General features: G+C 49.7%; 1 protein-coding gene across 5 annotated transcripts in view; it reads right to left on the bottom strand.

The window, feature by feature from the left end:
- The window catches only part of CFAP100 (cilia and flagella associated protein 100), a 42635-nt gene extending 37412 nt beyond the window's left edge, over positions 1-5223 (bottom strand). For 2 of the 5 annotated variants that reach the window (XM_017869891.1, XM_017869896.1), the window contains exons 1-2: positions 4671-5172; positions 4052-4159 (exon numbers count right to left, since the gene is read on the bottom strand). In XM_017869891.1, the coding sequence (XP_017725380.1) occupies positions 4052-4100 (49 nt within the window). In that variant the 5' untranslated portion in view covers positions 4101-4159; positions 4671-5172. Of the gene's footprint in view, positions 1-4051; positions 4160-4670 lie in introns of all 5 variants that reach the window. The other 3 variants (XM_017869894.1, XM_017869892.1, XM_017869893.1) reach the window with 3 other exon arrangements.
- Positions 5224-16204: the final 10981 nt, after the last annotated feature.

Genomic DNA, 16204 nt, shown 5'->3' with positions numbered 1-16204 from the left:
AAAGTCTAGCTCTCTCAAGGGTGGAGGGGGTGGGGAAGGACAGCCCTTGACCAACAGGGCCAGGAGGTTGCTTTAGCCTGTGGAGTTGGAACAATGGTCAGCCACTGAGTGGGCCCCTCAGAAGCAAGCCATGGTCAGCAATCAAGCACACAGCCTGACTTTTGGAGGACAAGATCCTTATTTCCCACCCTGGCACCAGCAAGCTGTACCGAGAATGCAGGCCACCTTCTCCCTGCTGCCTGCTGCAGGCTGGAGGCTGGTAGAGCCGCTCCAGAAAATGCTAAAAATTCACTAAAATGTCCCAGCCTCCTCATCAAGATCTTCCCTGCAAGCTGCAAGCATTTCACTAAACTCCAGAGTTTCAGAATAGTTGCTTCTGATAATTCACACCAGCACAATTGTTTCAGGGAAGGGATTCCTGGAGCTTCCTACTCTGCCATGATGTCACCCCTGTTGTCAATGAGTTGCTTGCTCCATTTCTTTTATGGGCTGTTCATTGCTGGTAAACAGAGACAAACTGGTTTTTCTGTGTTGGTCTTGTAACCTGCAACTTTGCTGAGTTCATTCATTTACTCTAGCAACTTTCTTGTAGATTCTTTGAGATTTTCTATATATAGGATTGTGTCATCTGTGAATAGTTTTACTACCTCCTTTTCAATCTGGATCTTTTACTTCTTTTTTTCTTTTTCTTGCCTAATGACCCTGGCTAGATCTTCTAGAGCAATGTTGAACAGTGGTGGTGAATGTGGGCTTCACTGTTTTGCTACTGATCTTAGAGGGAGAGAGCTTGTAGGCTAACAGGTTTTGACTGAGGCCTGTGATGTGCCAGGCTCTGGGGGGACAAATGCCCCTGCTGGATGGGAGTGAGGCAGTAAGCAACATAAGTGAGGAAGGGTCAAGACGCCAGAGGGTAGAACGTGCCACTGAGAAAATGAAACAGGGAACAGCAATGAGGGACGTAGGACAGGCGGGGCACCGCGTTTTACCTTGTTTAGGGGAGGCCCCCTGTGGAGCTGACATCTAAGTGAGCTCCTGTGGGGCATGAGGGAGGGAGTCCCAGGAAAATCCGGAAGAGCATTCCCTGTAGAGGACACAGCAGTGCCAAGATACTGAGTGGGAGTGAAGCAGGCCTGGCCAGTGAAGGTGAGAGCTGTTTGCTGCACTCTCCTAAATGCTCAGAGAGCAGGCGCCTCCATCTCATGGTCCTCTGTGCCCTAGCCCAGCACAGTGCCTGACACACAGTAGGTGCTCCATAAATATTAGTGAAATGACTGTGGGTCCCTGCGTGGCCTGATGTGGGCTGCATGTGTGGACGGCTCACTCTGCCCACGAGGCCACCAGGCCAGGCTTCGGATGTCCCAAGATGAAGGTTAGATTGCTGAAGACCATGTTTCTCCACACTGGCAAATTAAACTCCTGCCTCCAGCCCTTCGCATCCCTCATAGCCAGAACTGGCAGGGGGACGGCCTGGCCATCTGGGTTTAACAACCTCTCTAGATCCCATGCCCTTCCTGAATGCTCCCATTGTGGGGGACGTGGACTTGAGAAGCAGCAGCAAGAGCCTGCAGGGCATCCTGATCTGATGCATGTGAGCACGGCTCCTTCAGCAGGGGCAAGCCTCTCCCAACCCGCTCCTCTTGGAGTCTTGTACCTGGAGCCTGGTGTCTTGGGAAATATATTTGGCTGCTCAAGGAACAAACTCCCCACAGTGAGGCATGGGCAGGGTTCTGGCCCAGAGGGACCAGCTGCAGGCCCCTCTCCTGGAACTCGCCCCTCACTGGGCTGGGTGCTGAGGGTACAGGGCCAGAGCTCTGGGCACTCCTGCAGCCCCCACCCCTGCCTGCCCTGATGGGGAGGCCTATGGTCCACTCTGGCTTTCCCTGACTCTTCAGCCTGGCCAGGGTTTCCATCAGGTGCCCTCCATCCTCTGCTTCAGGGGCGAGGCCTTGCTCAAGGTCTCAAGGGAGGCTGTGGCCAAACCAGCCCCTCTGCTGGCTTTTATCACGAAAGTCGTAAAGCTAGACACTGAGCAGTCTCCCTCTTAAATCCTTCCCGTCATCTGGGCAGAGGCCAATAGTCCTCCTGGGCCACAGGCCCTACCCAGTTGGCCCATGTTGGCCTCCTGTCTCTCCCTTGAACACGCCACGCCCTCTCCCACCTCAGGGCCTTTGGGCCTGGCTGGCCACCTATAATGCCCTTTCCCCACTTGCCCTTCAGGCCCCTGCCCCGGGCCTGGTGGCTAAGGCTGGGATTCTATCTGTGCTTGGCTCAGCATCCCCAAACCTCTCACTCCAGGTGGCTCAGTGTCATTCTGCCCTACCTTTGTCCCAGCTCCTGCAGCTGACCCCAGGACACAGAGCTCAGCAGTCTTCCAGACTGGACCCCCTGGCCAGGTCCCCTGCACACCTTGCCCATGCCAAACTCCCTGACCCACCCAAATCTGAGACCCCTGGCCCTGGGTGCCAATCCTGGCTCTGCCTGTCTGGCATGGTTTTCTCACAAATGCACAGGCCCTCAATCAATCTCGAGGGACTACCAATGCCACAGGGTCACAGGGTACCCCAGGTAGGCACTCCCCCTCATACCAATAAACAAATCAATATAGTTTACATGTCCTTCAACTGTCTTGTGGTAGCATAATTATCTGCATTGTTTTATGGGCGTACTGAGAGTTAATTTGTTATCTATAAACATCTTAAAGCCATGTTTTTTTGAAAATAAAAACCCTATTCTAGCCTTTTTTCATTTTAAAATTTACTCTGGAGCAAAAAAAGACAACGAGAGAGCATGTGCATGCGTAAGTGTAATGGTGAAAGTCACTGTTTACAGCAGCACACTTTCTGAAACAAGCTAATTGGTTAATAAATTATGATAGAGCCATACTGAAAGATTACTATTCTGCTCAAAAGCACAAAAAGTATAAGGGAACTCTTGATGTGTTGATCAGGAACAGTCTCCACAATGTGTGGGTTAATTTTAAAAATTAAGGTGCAGACAGGGTTTTCATTGTGCGGTCTCTGTGTAAGAAAAGAACAAATCCCATCTACACATATTTGCCTATAAGTGCACTGAGCTGGTAGCCTAGAAGAGACAGGTGACACTGGCTACCTCTAAGGAGAGGGCACTGGGTGCCTTTGACAGGGTGGGAGGGGCTTTTGACAATGAGGGACTTTTACACACTTTTGAATTTTGAGCCATGAAATACTATGCCTGGTCAAAACCAAATTCAATTCCAATAGAAGAGCTGAAGGCCCCTGGTGGGCCTGGGCAGCCTCCCTCAGCGCCACCCTGTGTGAGAGCCTGGCAAATGCATGCAATTCCCCAGGGCAGGCAAGTTTCATCCAGGGAATAGTGCCAGCTGACCACCTCCTTGGAGCCCAACCTGGCATTTGTGGTCAGAGGGGTGCTGAGAGAAGCTCACCTTCACGGTGACATATTCCTCATGGTCTGTTGTAGGTTGAATTGTGTCATCCCAATTCATATGTGGAAGTCCCAACCCCCACTGTGTCAGAATGTGATCTTGTTTGGAAATAAGGACTTTGCAGCTGTAATTCACTAAGCTGAGGCCATTCTGGAGCGGGGTGGGCCTCCAATCCAATGTGATGGGGTCCCTGTAAAATGGGGAAATTTGGACACAGACACGCACAGGCAGAATACCACCTGGGCAGGAAGGCTGAGATGGGAGTGATGCCTCTACAAGTCAAAGAGCACCAAGGATTGCCTGCAAAGCACCGGAAGCTGGGAGAGAGGCCTGGAATGGGTTCTTGCTCAGAGCCCTTGCAGGGACCTGGCCTTGTGGGCAACTTGATCTCAGACATCCAGCCCCTAGAGCTTGAGAAAACAAATGTCTGTGGCTTCAACTCCCCAGTTTGTGGTGGAGCTTTGTTACAGCAGCTGCAGGGAACCCACATGCATTGTCTCAAGGGAAATGGGCAGATCTATGACTCCTGCCTAGTGCTTTGTTTAGAGCCATCTTAACCCGTGAGGGAGCTGGAAAGGTTCCGAGGCTGCCCCTGACCTCTGAGAGTGCCCACCCTGGCCCAGTACTTACTGTCATTGGTCATGTTCTTGGAGACTATATTGGACAGTGTCTCAGACATCTTGGCTGAGGCCCAAGAGGTTGATGCAAGGCTTCTCCTCTTCTAACGGAGATCCTCACCTGGGGAGTGACACAGTGCTTAAGTCTGGTGGTCCCTAAGCCCAGAGCTCCCTTCCCCTGGGTGGCTGACAGCCACCGGCATTTGTTGAGGGCTCACCGTATGGGGACACCTGCCTGCTCCCTGCATCTCCCACCTGAGGGTCCACTCTTCTCTCCTGGACCTGGCTCTAGCTGCCTACTTTTTCTGTGCTTAGAACACATCAGTCTTGGCCTCAAGGGTTTGCATTTTCGGCCTCCTCAGCCAAAAAAATATTCTCCCATACCCAGATGGGGGTGGTGGGCTCCCCTCTCTTCAATTCCAAGCTCAAATGTCACCTCTTTAGAGAGACCTCTCACCATCCCATCCAAAGTGGTTTCTTCCTCCCCACCCCCGTGTGGCCTTTATTTTCTTCTCTGCAATTCCCACTATCTGATTATCACTTGAAATATCTGTTCATTGTCTATTTCCCCCTAAAATGTGAGCTCCATGAGAACAGGGGTTTTTTTCTGCTCATCCAAGCTCCTGACATACCCTTGGCACTCCTTAACTTCATCCGTTGAATGAATTTTCATTTTGCAGGGGAGGAAGCAGAGATTCAGCAAGGTATCCACAGTCACAGTCAGGAGGGGCTGCCTCTGGAAGGGGCCCAGGGCTCTAGGCTTGTGCCATTCCCGCCGCATTCCTGCTACATCCCCCTATTGGGTGAGCCTGGGGTTCGCAGGGTCTCCTCCTAACACCTGCGCTCTGCCAGGCCCCGGGCCACACAGCAAGGTGCACAGGGATGGTAGGACAGATGGGATGGATGGTAGATGGTTGTGTTTCAAGCAAGTGTCATGCGAGCAGAGGGCGGGGAGCCTTGCAAGGCGCCTTGCGAGGGGCGCGTGAGAGGTCCGCTCCCGGCCACGCGCGCCCCTCGGGCCCTGGTTTCGCACCTCTGCCGCCGCCCCCACGCGCCCTCACGGACCCCGCGCGCTCTCTCTACCCGGGCCCCGCGCGCACCCACCGGCCCCAACTGCCTGGGCTCACTCCGAAGCCTCCGCGCTGCAGTTCTCAGCTCCAGGAGCAGGGCTCTTGGGTTTACGTCTCCAAGGCAACCATTCTTCAGGCTGGTTGTGACGCCACAAAGGCCGCGGAAGCTGGGCGCGTGAGGGCTGGGCCAGCGGGCGGCTGGACAGGCAGGGCGCGGGGCACAGCTGCCGGGTCCGAGCTCCCGGCACGATGTCCTCCCTGACGCCGCCAGGACAGCGCCTGGCCCAAGCCCGGGGCCTGGTGAACGCGGGTTTCTTCCTCTGAGGTTCATTCATCACTCCGCACTTGGGCCGGCTCCTTTCTTTCATCCTGATTGATTTATTCACCACGTGCCAAGCACTGAAGAGGGCGCGCAGGATGGATGCTTTTGGAACAAAAATAGCCCTGGTTCTTTCCTGGGGAGGGATCGCACTTTCTCAAGGGGCATCAAAAAACTCGTTAGAAAAGCAAGTTTTCAGTCCTCACCCCAGAATCAGAAACTCGGGGTGGAGCCCAGCAATCTGTGTCCTGACAAGTCCACGGGGGACCCCAGTGCTGGCTAGGGTTGGAAAGCCACTGCTCCACCGAGCGAGCGAGACCCATCATAGTGGGACAAGCGAGAGGATGAGGCCATGGAGACCAAGGCAAGTTTTGAGCGTCCAGATCCACCAGCTGCTTGCAGCCAGGTGCACCTGGGTGTCCGGTCCCCTTGCTCAGGGATCCTGCCTCCCCACAAAAAGCAGCAGCAGGAGACCCCTCTTTGAGTTCTGAACATATTCCTAGATTTTCCCAGTGTCTATGGGGATTGAGAGATTGACAAAGGCTACTTAGAGCTGAGAGCACAGTCAGGGACTCATCTTTTTGGGGACATTTAGGGGTTTCTGGAGGGACTCTGGAGCAGTCTGCAGCCCAGCAATGTAGTCCCAGTGAGGATCCCAGCTGTGCCAGGCTCTGCCTAAGGCCGGTGTAGTGGGTGGGAAGACCACATCCACAACAGGAACTCCACTGGAGCTAGGAGTGGGAGTGAGGAGGAGCTAGCAAGATGGAAGGAGCAGGGATCCCTGAATCTTCGCTGGTAGAATAGTGTCTCAACTTGCAATATCGACAGTGGGCTTTGCACAAGGGAGGAAGAACGTGGTATTGTGTTAAGCCACATATGTGATTTGTGCATGTGCACATATGTGCACGTGTAGTGTGTGTGTGCATGTGTGCACGTGTGTGTTTGTTACAGCTGCTAGTGTCAAATATGCTGAAAGACAAGTGGTCCCTTTACCCTTAGGAGAGAGGCTCCTTACACTGACATTCAAAGACCTCAATGACCCGGCCCCAGCCTACCTCTGCAGCCTTATTTCCCTACAAACCATCAAAGCAGAACAAAAAGCTGTGCCTCCGATTTAGGTTTCAGCAGACCGCAAGAAGCACTTCATGAACTGGTGACTCAAGTAGAAAAGCAAGTGTTTTTGAAATGGTTTATCTAAACACAAGGTGTTCTAATGAGGCTTTTAGGAAGCTAGAACATAAAGTGACCCAAAGAGAACAAAGGTACCCAGGCTCCTGCCCATTCATTGTTATCAACAGATCAGTTTATGAACTGTAGTGAATCTCCCCATGAACCCTACAGAGTGTTTTCTATGTGCCAGTTGCTGTTCCACGCGCTTGACACCAATCCACCCATTTCATCCATATGATCACCCTACCTTTGCATGAGTTGCCGTGTGGACAGAGCAGGGACACAGTGAGGCAGTGGATTGCAGCTCTGCTCTTACCTAGAACACGCTGCCTCTCGCCAGGAATCGTCCTACCATTTTATGCAGTTATCCCAGACAGTGATGCACAAGCTTTGGGGGAAAAAAACCCCACAAGTCCAAAGGTGTACTTCATAATAAAGGCAAGTTCTCTAGTCAGTTTGTGTGTTCTGGCCTTTGTTTTTGCTCTTGGTAGCTTACAAGGTTAGAAAGAAAACACCCAGAAAACGTGACCTGATTTGGAACTTTTAGTCTTAGCCTAACAGATCCAACTAGAAATATCATTTGCTCATTGAAAGCTAATTTTTAAAATCAGATGGGTGATTGGTGGAGCGATGGTGGCTGGCTGGCTGTGTGGTGAATTGTAGTGGCCTGTGAGCTGTCCAGCCCAGGCAGCGGGCATGTGGGTGTCTGCTTTAAAAGCCTTCCAACATTTCTGTATGTTTGAAGCTTGAAAATGTTCATAATCAAACACTTTGGGAAAGCTAACAGTCTTCTTAAAGGAGAAATTTGTATATCTGATTTCGTATTTTCCTCCTCAAACAAGGTATATCAGTCTGGGCCCTTGGGAATAAACAACAGAAAGCAACTATAGCCAGTTAAAGGAGAAAAGGACATGGGGGTGCCCCCAGACTCCGTAGGACGACAGGGAATCAGGCTGGGAGATGTTGTAGCCTGGAGCGGAGCCCAAAGCCATGGCAGGTGCGTTCTGGCAGAGACCATGCTGTGACCTGAAGTCAGCTTTGTACTCCTGACTGGCAGGCAGCACCTGGATCGCCTGCTTGCACCTTGGGCCTTCCACACAAGATTTCTGGCTTCTGCCGTGGGAGGAGGGACTCAGAAACCAAGGGGACCAAGGGTTGTCCTGTACCCAGACAGGGTATTCAGAGGTCTACCAGAATGACAAAGCCTGAGAGAGCAGCTGGTGTTTCTTTCCTGCAGCACCTGGTCTCACTGTTGTTCTGCAGCACAGCAGCCAGGGAGAATTAGAGGGTCACCTTCAAGGTAAAATGCCTTAGATGCCCAGATCTCTCACTTGTGGGTTTTCCTTTTGCTGAGAGGTGGTAGGATATGGAGAATGACAGCCATGTCTACCGTGCTTCATGGTGAGTCAAGGGTTCTCCACGGGGAGGACAGTGATATGAGCTCTTTGCACTACTTACACTGCCCTAGGATCCCCTGCATGGGTTGTGACTGGCAGGACTTTGTCTACCATGTTTCAGGGGAAAGCTGCAAAGTCCTTAAAGAGTGTCTGAAGCCCCATCCACCCTCCCTCTCTGGGCATGTGTCCCCCCCCAGTGCCAGGTGCTTTAGCTTGGCATGCTTTTTATATTTTGTGAGCAATCACATTAATCAGATTGCTTTCCTGCCAGCTCAGATGGACAGATAATTTGATTGGAGTCTGGAAAAAAACAGGGATGACTTTTGGCATCCACATCCCAGGCATATCACATTTGATCACAGTCTCAGAGAAACATTGCTAGTGAAATTTAAAAAAAAAAAAAGGTTTTGGAGCCCAGAGTAAGACTAGGCTCATATGTGGTCACAAGAGACCACATATCCTATGGAGGCACCTAGATGGAATTGGGGAAACAGGCAAATGGGCAGTGGTGGCTAATGGAGATGGGATTTTGCTCTTTAGGGTGATGAAAATGTTCTAAAATTAGACTATGGTGAACATTAGATTTACTCTGAATATAGTAAATGCACTTTAAATGGGTGAAGTTTAGATATGTAAATTATATCTCAATAAATATGTTCAAAAGGAGAAGAAGAAAGGGGTCCACACTGCCAAGTGCTCTTGAGTGGCCAAGCAAGAGGGACTGAAGAGTGTTCATTGGATTTGCCAACAAATCGGTTGACCTTGGTGTGAGCAGTTTCGGGATCTTCTGGGGGACTGAGATGGATGGATGGGTGATGAGGAAGAGGAGAAAGTGCCCTGGACAGCACTTTCGAGGGTCCTGGCAGTGGCTCCATCTTGCTCTCTTGTGGGTGTGCAGACCCACAGTGGGACTGGGGAAATGACCCTGGTCTTCCCTGCAGCTCTGGTGGAGGCTAGGTCATTAAAGCCAGACCCCCAGTTCAGAGGGCAGGATGCTGGGGCATGCAGCATGGGGGGTGAGAAAGGTGCATGGCACTGGCCTGGGTCCCAGATGTGCTCCTGGGCATGGTCTCCACAGGCGGTGGGGGAGGGGGGTGCAGGTCCCAGGTGGTTAGGGGACTGTGGTCAACCGGGAAGAGGGGCTGAGACTAGACCAGGTTGTGGGCATAGAGGAAATGAAAGAGACACACACACAGAGGGAGAGGGTGTGGGGAGGCAGAAGGCAAGCTGGAGGGACCATGGTGCTGAGGAGGCTGGGATGGGATCCAGACACAGGAGGAAGGGCAGGAGATGTGAGCGTTAGGTGTGCTCCCCAGGAGGGCATGATTTAGCCCAGGAGCCCAGGGAAGGTCATCTTTACACTAGTTTCAGACATCATTTAGGTTGTATTTTGCTTCAAGAAACAGAAAGCTTCACCAGAAATGACTTACAAGGAAATTTCTCATGAGAAGCTCCTCGGTACACCTCTCCTCATAGCCGAAAAACTGCATGTCTAAACCAATCGCTGTCAGGGGTGGAAGCTGGGGACTCTGTGGGAGGCCCCATCCTGGGGCCATAGGGTGGGTACCTGGACGGCATCCGTTGTGTTAGGAAGGGGATGGGGTGATCTGAATGGATTCTGGCTTGGTCAGAGCACCCACTCCATGACATCCCCACCCAGGTGTCTGCAAGCCCTGAGACAGGCAGCTCGCTCTGGGTTCTCCCCTCATCTAGCCCAGGAGCGCCGCTCTTCCGTGGATGCCTGGGGAAACCCCATATGTGCACATACGCCGAAAACTATACCTGCGAGGCGGGATTATGGCTGATTATTTTTTTCCTATTGCTCGCTCTCATTTTTCTTTACGATGAAGTTGTAGACATGTATTTCTTCTATAATAACAAAACAGTGAAAAGTAGAAGAAATTGCTGGGGGCACCGTGACTCCCGGGTGATGCCCGCGCTCTGTCGCGCTGCTGACGAGGACTTTCGGGTCTGGCCTCTCTTCCCGGGGCTCCTCGGTGCCCTCCGCCTGGAGCCCACTTATTTTCCAGGCCTTTCCCTCTGCCAAGCCCCTGCCAAGGACCTGGACCCTGTCCTCCTCCCATCTCTTCCCCAGTTAGTCTTTCAGTCTCAGCCCCAACCCCACCACCCCTGCGCCCAAGTGTGGGCTGATACGTCCCCTTTGTGCCCCCAGAGCCATGGTCACTTCACGAGGACCTCTGCTGGTGTCTCCTCTGCTGTCTTGGAGGTCCCAGAGGGCGGGATCTGTGTCCTGTGACACTCTGACCGCAACTCGGAGCACCCGGAAGGTGTTCATTAGATAGTTTGTCAAATGAGTCCATGGACAGTGGATGGGGAATGGAGTGGACGGTGGACGCGAGGATAAGTTGTTTCCATGAAAGGATGAAATTCCTGTGGAGGGAGTGGACAGTGCATGTCTGTCTGAGCCACGCGCAGATGAGTGGGTGGGTGGACCAGGCGCGGACTGCGGGGAGCCTGTGGGTGGGCGGGGCGCGGACGGCAGGACGCTGTGGGTGGGTGGACCATGTAAAGGAGGCTGGTGGCCGAGGCTATGCGCAGATGACGCGCGCGGCGGGAAGAGCAGGGCGCTAGGGGGCAGACTGGCGAACCGGCTGCGCGCTGTCCGCATCCGCCACGGCGTGGCGCCCTGCACCGGCCAGTGCGCCGGGCGGCGAATGCCCTTTCTGCCCAGAAGGGACTTACAAAAGAGGAACCTTTTGTCCCAGGCGGCGGTGAAAGGTTCCCGGTGACGCAGGCTTGTAAACAAGTTGAAAACTGGCCCTGGTCAGGCGTCAAGACGACCGCGCAGACAGCGCTGCCGCGACCTGGGCTCGCTCGCCCGCTGCGATTCCCCCCAGTTCCTAGCTCGCAGGTGGGGCGCCGAAGGGGCCAAAGACCCCTCCCCACGCCCCAGTGTCCCTTCCTTGAGTTGCTACAGGAATCCACAGAGATATTTTGGGCAGGACCTCCAAGCCTACAGAGCGCCTCTGCCAAAATGCTAACAAATTTTTTTTTTTTTTTTTTTTTTTTTTTTTTTTTTTTTTTTTTTTTTTTTTGCAGTCTTGCTCTGTCCCCAGGCTGGAGTGCAACCTGCGCTTCCCAGGTTCAAGCGATTCTCCAGCCTCAGCCTCCTGAGTAGCTGGGACTACAGGCGCCCGCCACCGCGTCCAGCTAATTTTTGTATTTTTAGTAGAGACTGGGTTTAACCATATTGGCCAGGCTGGTCTTGAACACCTGACCTCAGGTGATCCGCCTGCCTTGGCCTCCCAAAGTGCTGGGATTACAGGCTTGAGCCACCACTCCTGGACCACCCTCACACTTCTAACCCTGCCTGATTTCAAACCTTCAGCCTGATTTTATGCATAATTGAGTTTTGTTGAGTTTTGTTTTGTTTTGTTTTGTTTTGTTTTGTTTTGTTTTGTTTGAGACAGGCTCAGGCTGGAGTGCAGTAGTGTGATCTCGGCTCACTGAAGCTTTAACCTCCATGACTCAAGCGATTGTCCTACCTTAGCCTCCTAAGTAGCCACAACAGGCATGCCACCACACCCGGCTAATTTTTGTATTTTTTTCTGTAGAGACAGTGTCTTGCTATGTTGTCCAGGCCGGTCTTGAATTCCTGAGCTCAAGCGATCCTCTCACCTTGGCAAGTCCCAAAGGGCTGGGATTACAAGGGTGCCCCCCCACCCCACAACCACATCCGACTTCAAATCCAGCCCCACTTCAAATCCAGCCTTGGCTTCATCAGATCCAAATTTATTTCAAATCCTGACTCAGGCTCACATTTTGAACCCAATCTTCCCCAAACCCTAACCCAAGGTGCCCACCCTAACTCTAATAAGGTCTTTACTGTAAAACCCGTTACTAACTGGATGCTAATTAGAGCACCTGGTAAACTTATAACAACATACTTTCCTTTTTTTTTTTTTCTTTTGGAGACGAGTCTCTCTCTGTTGCCCAGGCTGGAGTGCAGTGGCCCCATCTCGGCTCACTGCAAGCTCCGCCTCCCGGGTTCACGCCATTCTCCTACCTCAGCCTCCCAAGTAGCTGGGACTACAGGTGCCCGTCACTTTGCCCGGCTAATTTTATTTTGTATTTTTTTGGTAGAGATGGGGTTTCACCATGTTAGCCAGGATGGTCTTGATCTCCTGACCTCGTGATCCGCCCGCCTCAGCTTCCTAAAGTGCTGGGATTACGCAGTGAGCCACTGCGCCCAGCCTATAGCAACAAGCTTTCACCCAACCCCAATGTGAACCAACTGCAAACCCAAACATAGATTCACAGACTCTCCAAAATGCTGTTTGCAAAAATAGACAAGAAATGCACGAATACGTTGTGGGTGTAAAAAATCCCAATGATACAGCAATGAAGTTGGTAAAAGCTGGACGTTCTCCTTTATGAGCCACCACATCCCCCTCCATGTGTATATTCTTTAACAGCAACTTGCTTGGCTTTTCTTACTGTCGAACCTTCGTGGAATGGAATCATTTGCCCTTACTCTCCAGGGACTGGCTGCTTCTGCTCAGGGTTGTGAAATCCATCCACGCTGATGCCTGTGCCTGGGGCTGATCCTTCATTATTGCTGCATAGTAGGATTGCATTGTACCAATACAGCAAAATTTATTTGTTCCTTTTACTGTTGATGACATTGGCTTGTGTCCAGTTTTTTCCTTTTTAAAAACAATGCTTCTAAAACCAATTGTGTACATGTCTCCTGATGCACAGAAAGAAGGATTTTTCTTGGGCACACACTCTTGAGTGGACCTGCTGGGTCATCAGAGGTACATGTGTTCAGTGTTACTAGATAACGCCATCCTGTCTTCCAAACTGGTTGTACCTATTATACTTCACCAGCGGGTACCTGTGTCTGCTTCCTTGCCAACACTCTGTATTGCCAAGCCTTTTAATTTTTGCCAGTCTTTTGGGAGAGTCCTATCTCATTGTGGCTTTAATTTGCATGTCCCTGTTGACAATAAGACCAAACATCTTCCCACCTGCTTATTGGCTTTCAGCTTTCCTCTTTTTTGAAATGTCTCTTGAAGTCTTGTGCACTTCCTATTAGGTTATTTGTCTTTGCCCTACTAATTTGCAAGAGTGCCTTATGTCCTGCGGATATGTGTCCTTCGTCAGATACATATCTTCGTTTTCCAAAAATCTTATTGATTTCCCCTTGATAGTTTGGTCTTTAATTCACTTGAAAATTACTTTTGTGCACAGTGTGAGGCAGAAGCTTAATTTCACTTTTTCTCCATTAGGATAAGCAATTGCCTATCATATATAAAAAAGTTTATCCTGGGGCCAGGTGCTGTAGTTCACGCCTGTAATCCCAGCACTTTGGGAGGCTGAGGTGGGTGGATCACTTGAATCCAGGAGTTTGTGACCAGCCTGGCCAACATGGCAAAACCCCATCTCTACAAAAAATACAGAAATTAGTCAGGTGTGGCAGCACATGCCTGTAATCCCAGCTACTTAGGAAACTGAGGCACGAGGATTGTTTGAATCCAAAAGGTGGAGGTTGCAGTAAGCCAAGATTGCACCACTGCACTCCAGCCTGGGCAACAGAGTGAGATTCTATCTCAAAAAAAAGGTGTATTCTTTGCCCTCTGGTATGCACTTTTATTGGTGCCATATATTAAGCATCTATGGATACATAGGTCTGTGTCTGGGTCCTATTTTATTTGATTGTCATCATTGTCATCTGTTCCATTCTGTATATTATTGTCACTAATCCTCACAACCCCTGTGAATATCATTTTCTTTTTCTTTTTCTTTTTTGATGAGGGGCACAGAATTTTGCTCTTGTTGCCCAGGCTGAAGTGAAATGGTGCAATCTTGGCTCACTGCAACCTCCGCTTCTCAGGTTCAAGGGGTTCTCCTGCCTCAGCTTCCAGAGCAGCTGGGATTACAGGTGCCTGCCACCACATCTGGCTGATTCTTGTATTTTTAGTAGAGATGAGGTTTCACTATGTTGGCCGGACTGATCTTGAACTCCTGACCTCAGGTGATCCACCTGCCTCGGCCTCTCAAAGTGCTGGGATTACAGGTTTGAGCCACAGCACCCGCCAGATGTCATTTTCTAACAAACAAACACACAGAGAATTCCATCAGTGCCATAAATGTGTATGTTTTCCTGCAGATCTCCCTCCTGCACCTGCCCTCCCTCCTTGCATTAGATTCATGCAAGGAAGTATCTTTTGCTTCCTTGACTGACTTTTATATTTTAGTGGATCATTCTTTGGTAACTTTCTGAAAGAGAATTGCAGGAGGTAAACTTTAGAGAAGTGTCATGTCTAGAAGTTCTCCTGCTTGACAGATTAGCTGGGTACAGGATTCTAGTTTGGAATAAGTTTGTCCCTGGAATATTGAAGGTATTTTGTAGCTGTTTGTGACAGATAGTGTTTTCCACAAATAGCCAAAGCAGTATGTCCAGTCCTGCATGCTCTTTCAGAAACTTTTTGCTCTCCATTAGGACACAGACTGTTTCCCATGCCCTTGATCCTGGGTGGGTCTTTGGAACTGCCTCGACACACAGAAGGTGGCAGAAGGGAGGCTGCATGACTTTTTCTTTTCTTTTTTCTTTTTTATTATACTTTAAGTTCTAGGGTACATGTGCACAACGTGCAGGTTTGATACATAGGTATGCATGTGCCATGTTGGTTTGCTGCACCCATCAACTCATCATTTACATTAGGTATTTCTCCTAATGCTATCCCTCCCTCAGTCCCCCAGCCCCTGACAGGCCCCAGTGTGTGATGTTCCCCGCCCTGTGTCCAAGTGTTCTCATTGTTCAATTCCCACCTATGAGTGAGAACATGTGGTATTTGGTTTTCTGTCCTTGTGATAGTTTGCTGAGAATGATGGTTTCCAGCTTCATCCGTGTCCCTGCAAAGGGCATGAACTCATCATTTTTTTTTATGGCTGCATAGTATTCCATGGTGTATATGTGCCATATTTTCTTAATCCAGTCTATCATTGTGGACATTTGGGTTGGTTCCAAGTCTTTGCTATTGTAAATTGTGCCACAATAAACCTACATGTGCATGTGTCCTTACAGTAGCATGATTTATAATCCTTTGGGTATATACCCAGTAATGGGATCACTGGGTCAAAAGGTAACTACCTTGAGGAATTGCCACACTATCTTCCACAATGGTTGAACTATTTTACACTCCCACCAACAGTGTAAAAGCGTTCCTATTTCTCCACATCCTCTCTGAAATCTGTTGTTTCCTGACTTTTTAATGATTGCCAGTCTTACTGGTGTGAGATGATATCTCATTGTGGTTTTCATTTGCATTTCTCTGATGACCAGTGATGATGAGCATTTTTTCATGTGTCTGTTGGCTTCATAGATGTCTTCTTTAGAGAAGTGTCTGTTCATATCCTTTGCCCACTTTTTGATGGGGTTGTTTGTTTTTTTCTTGTAAATTTGTTTAAGTTCTTTGTAGATTCTGGATATTAGCCCTTTGTCATATGGGTACATTGCAAAACTTTTCTCCCATTCTGTAGGTTACCTGTTCACTGTGATGGTAGTTTCTTTTGCTGTGTGGAAGCTCTGTAGTTTAATTAGATCCTATTTGTCTATTTTGGCTTTTGTTGCCATTGCTTTTGGTGTTTTAGTCATGAAGTCTTTGCCCATGCCTATGTGCTGAATGGTATTGCCCAGGTTTTCTTCTAGGGTTTTTATGGTTTTAGGTCTAACATTTAAGCCTTTAATCCATCTTGAATTAATTTTTGTATAAGGTGTAAGGAAGGGATCCAGTTTCAGCTTTCTACATATGGCTAGCCAGCTTTCCAGCACCATTTATTAAATAGTGCTTTACCCATTTCTTGTTTTTGTCAGGTTTGTCAAAGATTAGATGGTTGTAGATGTGTGGTGTTATTTCTGAGGCTTCTGTCCTGTTCCATTGGTCTATGTATCTGTTTTGGTACCAGTACCATGCTGTTTTGGTTACTGTAGCCTTGTAGTATAGTTTGAAGTCAGGTAGCGTGATGCCTCCTGCTTTGTTCTTTTTGCTTAGGATTGTCTTGGCTATATGGGCTCTTTTTTGATTCCATATGAACTTTAAAGTAGTTTTTCCAATTCTGTGAAGAAAGTCATTGGTAGCTTGATGGGGATGGCATTGAATCTGTAAATTACTTTGGGCAATATGGCCATTTTCATGATATTGATTCTTCCTATCCATGAGCATGGAATATTCTTCCATTTGTTA

The sequence above is a fragment of the Rhinopithecus bieti genome, unplaced genomic scaffold, assembly GCF_001698545.2.
Source record: "Rhinopithecus bieti isolate Rb0 unplaced genomic scaffold, ASM169854v2 scaffold_5333, whole genome shotgun sequence".
NCBI lineage: Eukaryota > Metazoa > Chordata > Mammalia > Primates > Cercopithecidae > Rhinopithecus > Rhinopithecus bieti.
Note: the sequence above shows the minus strand (reverse complement) of the source record. Positions and strands in the feature narration are given on the sequence as shown.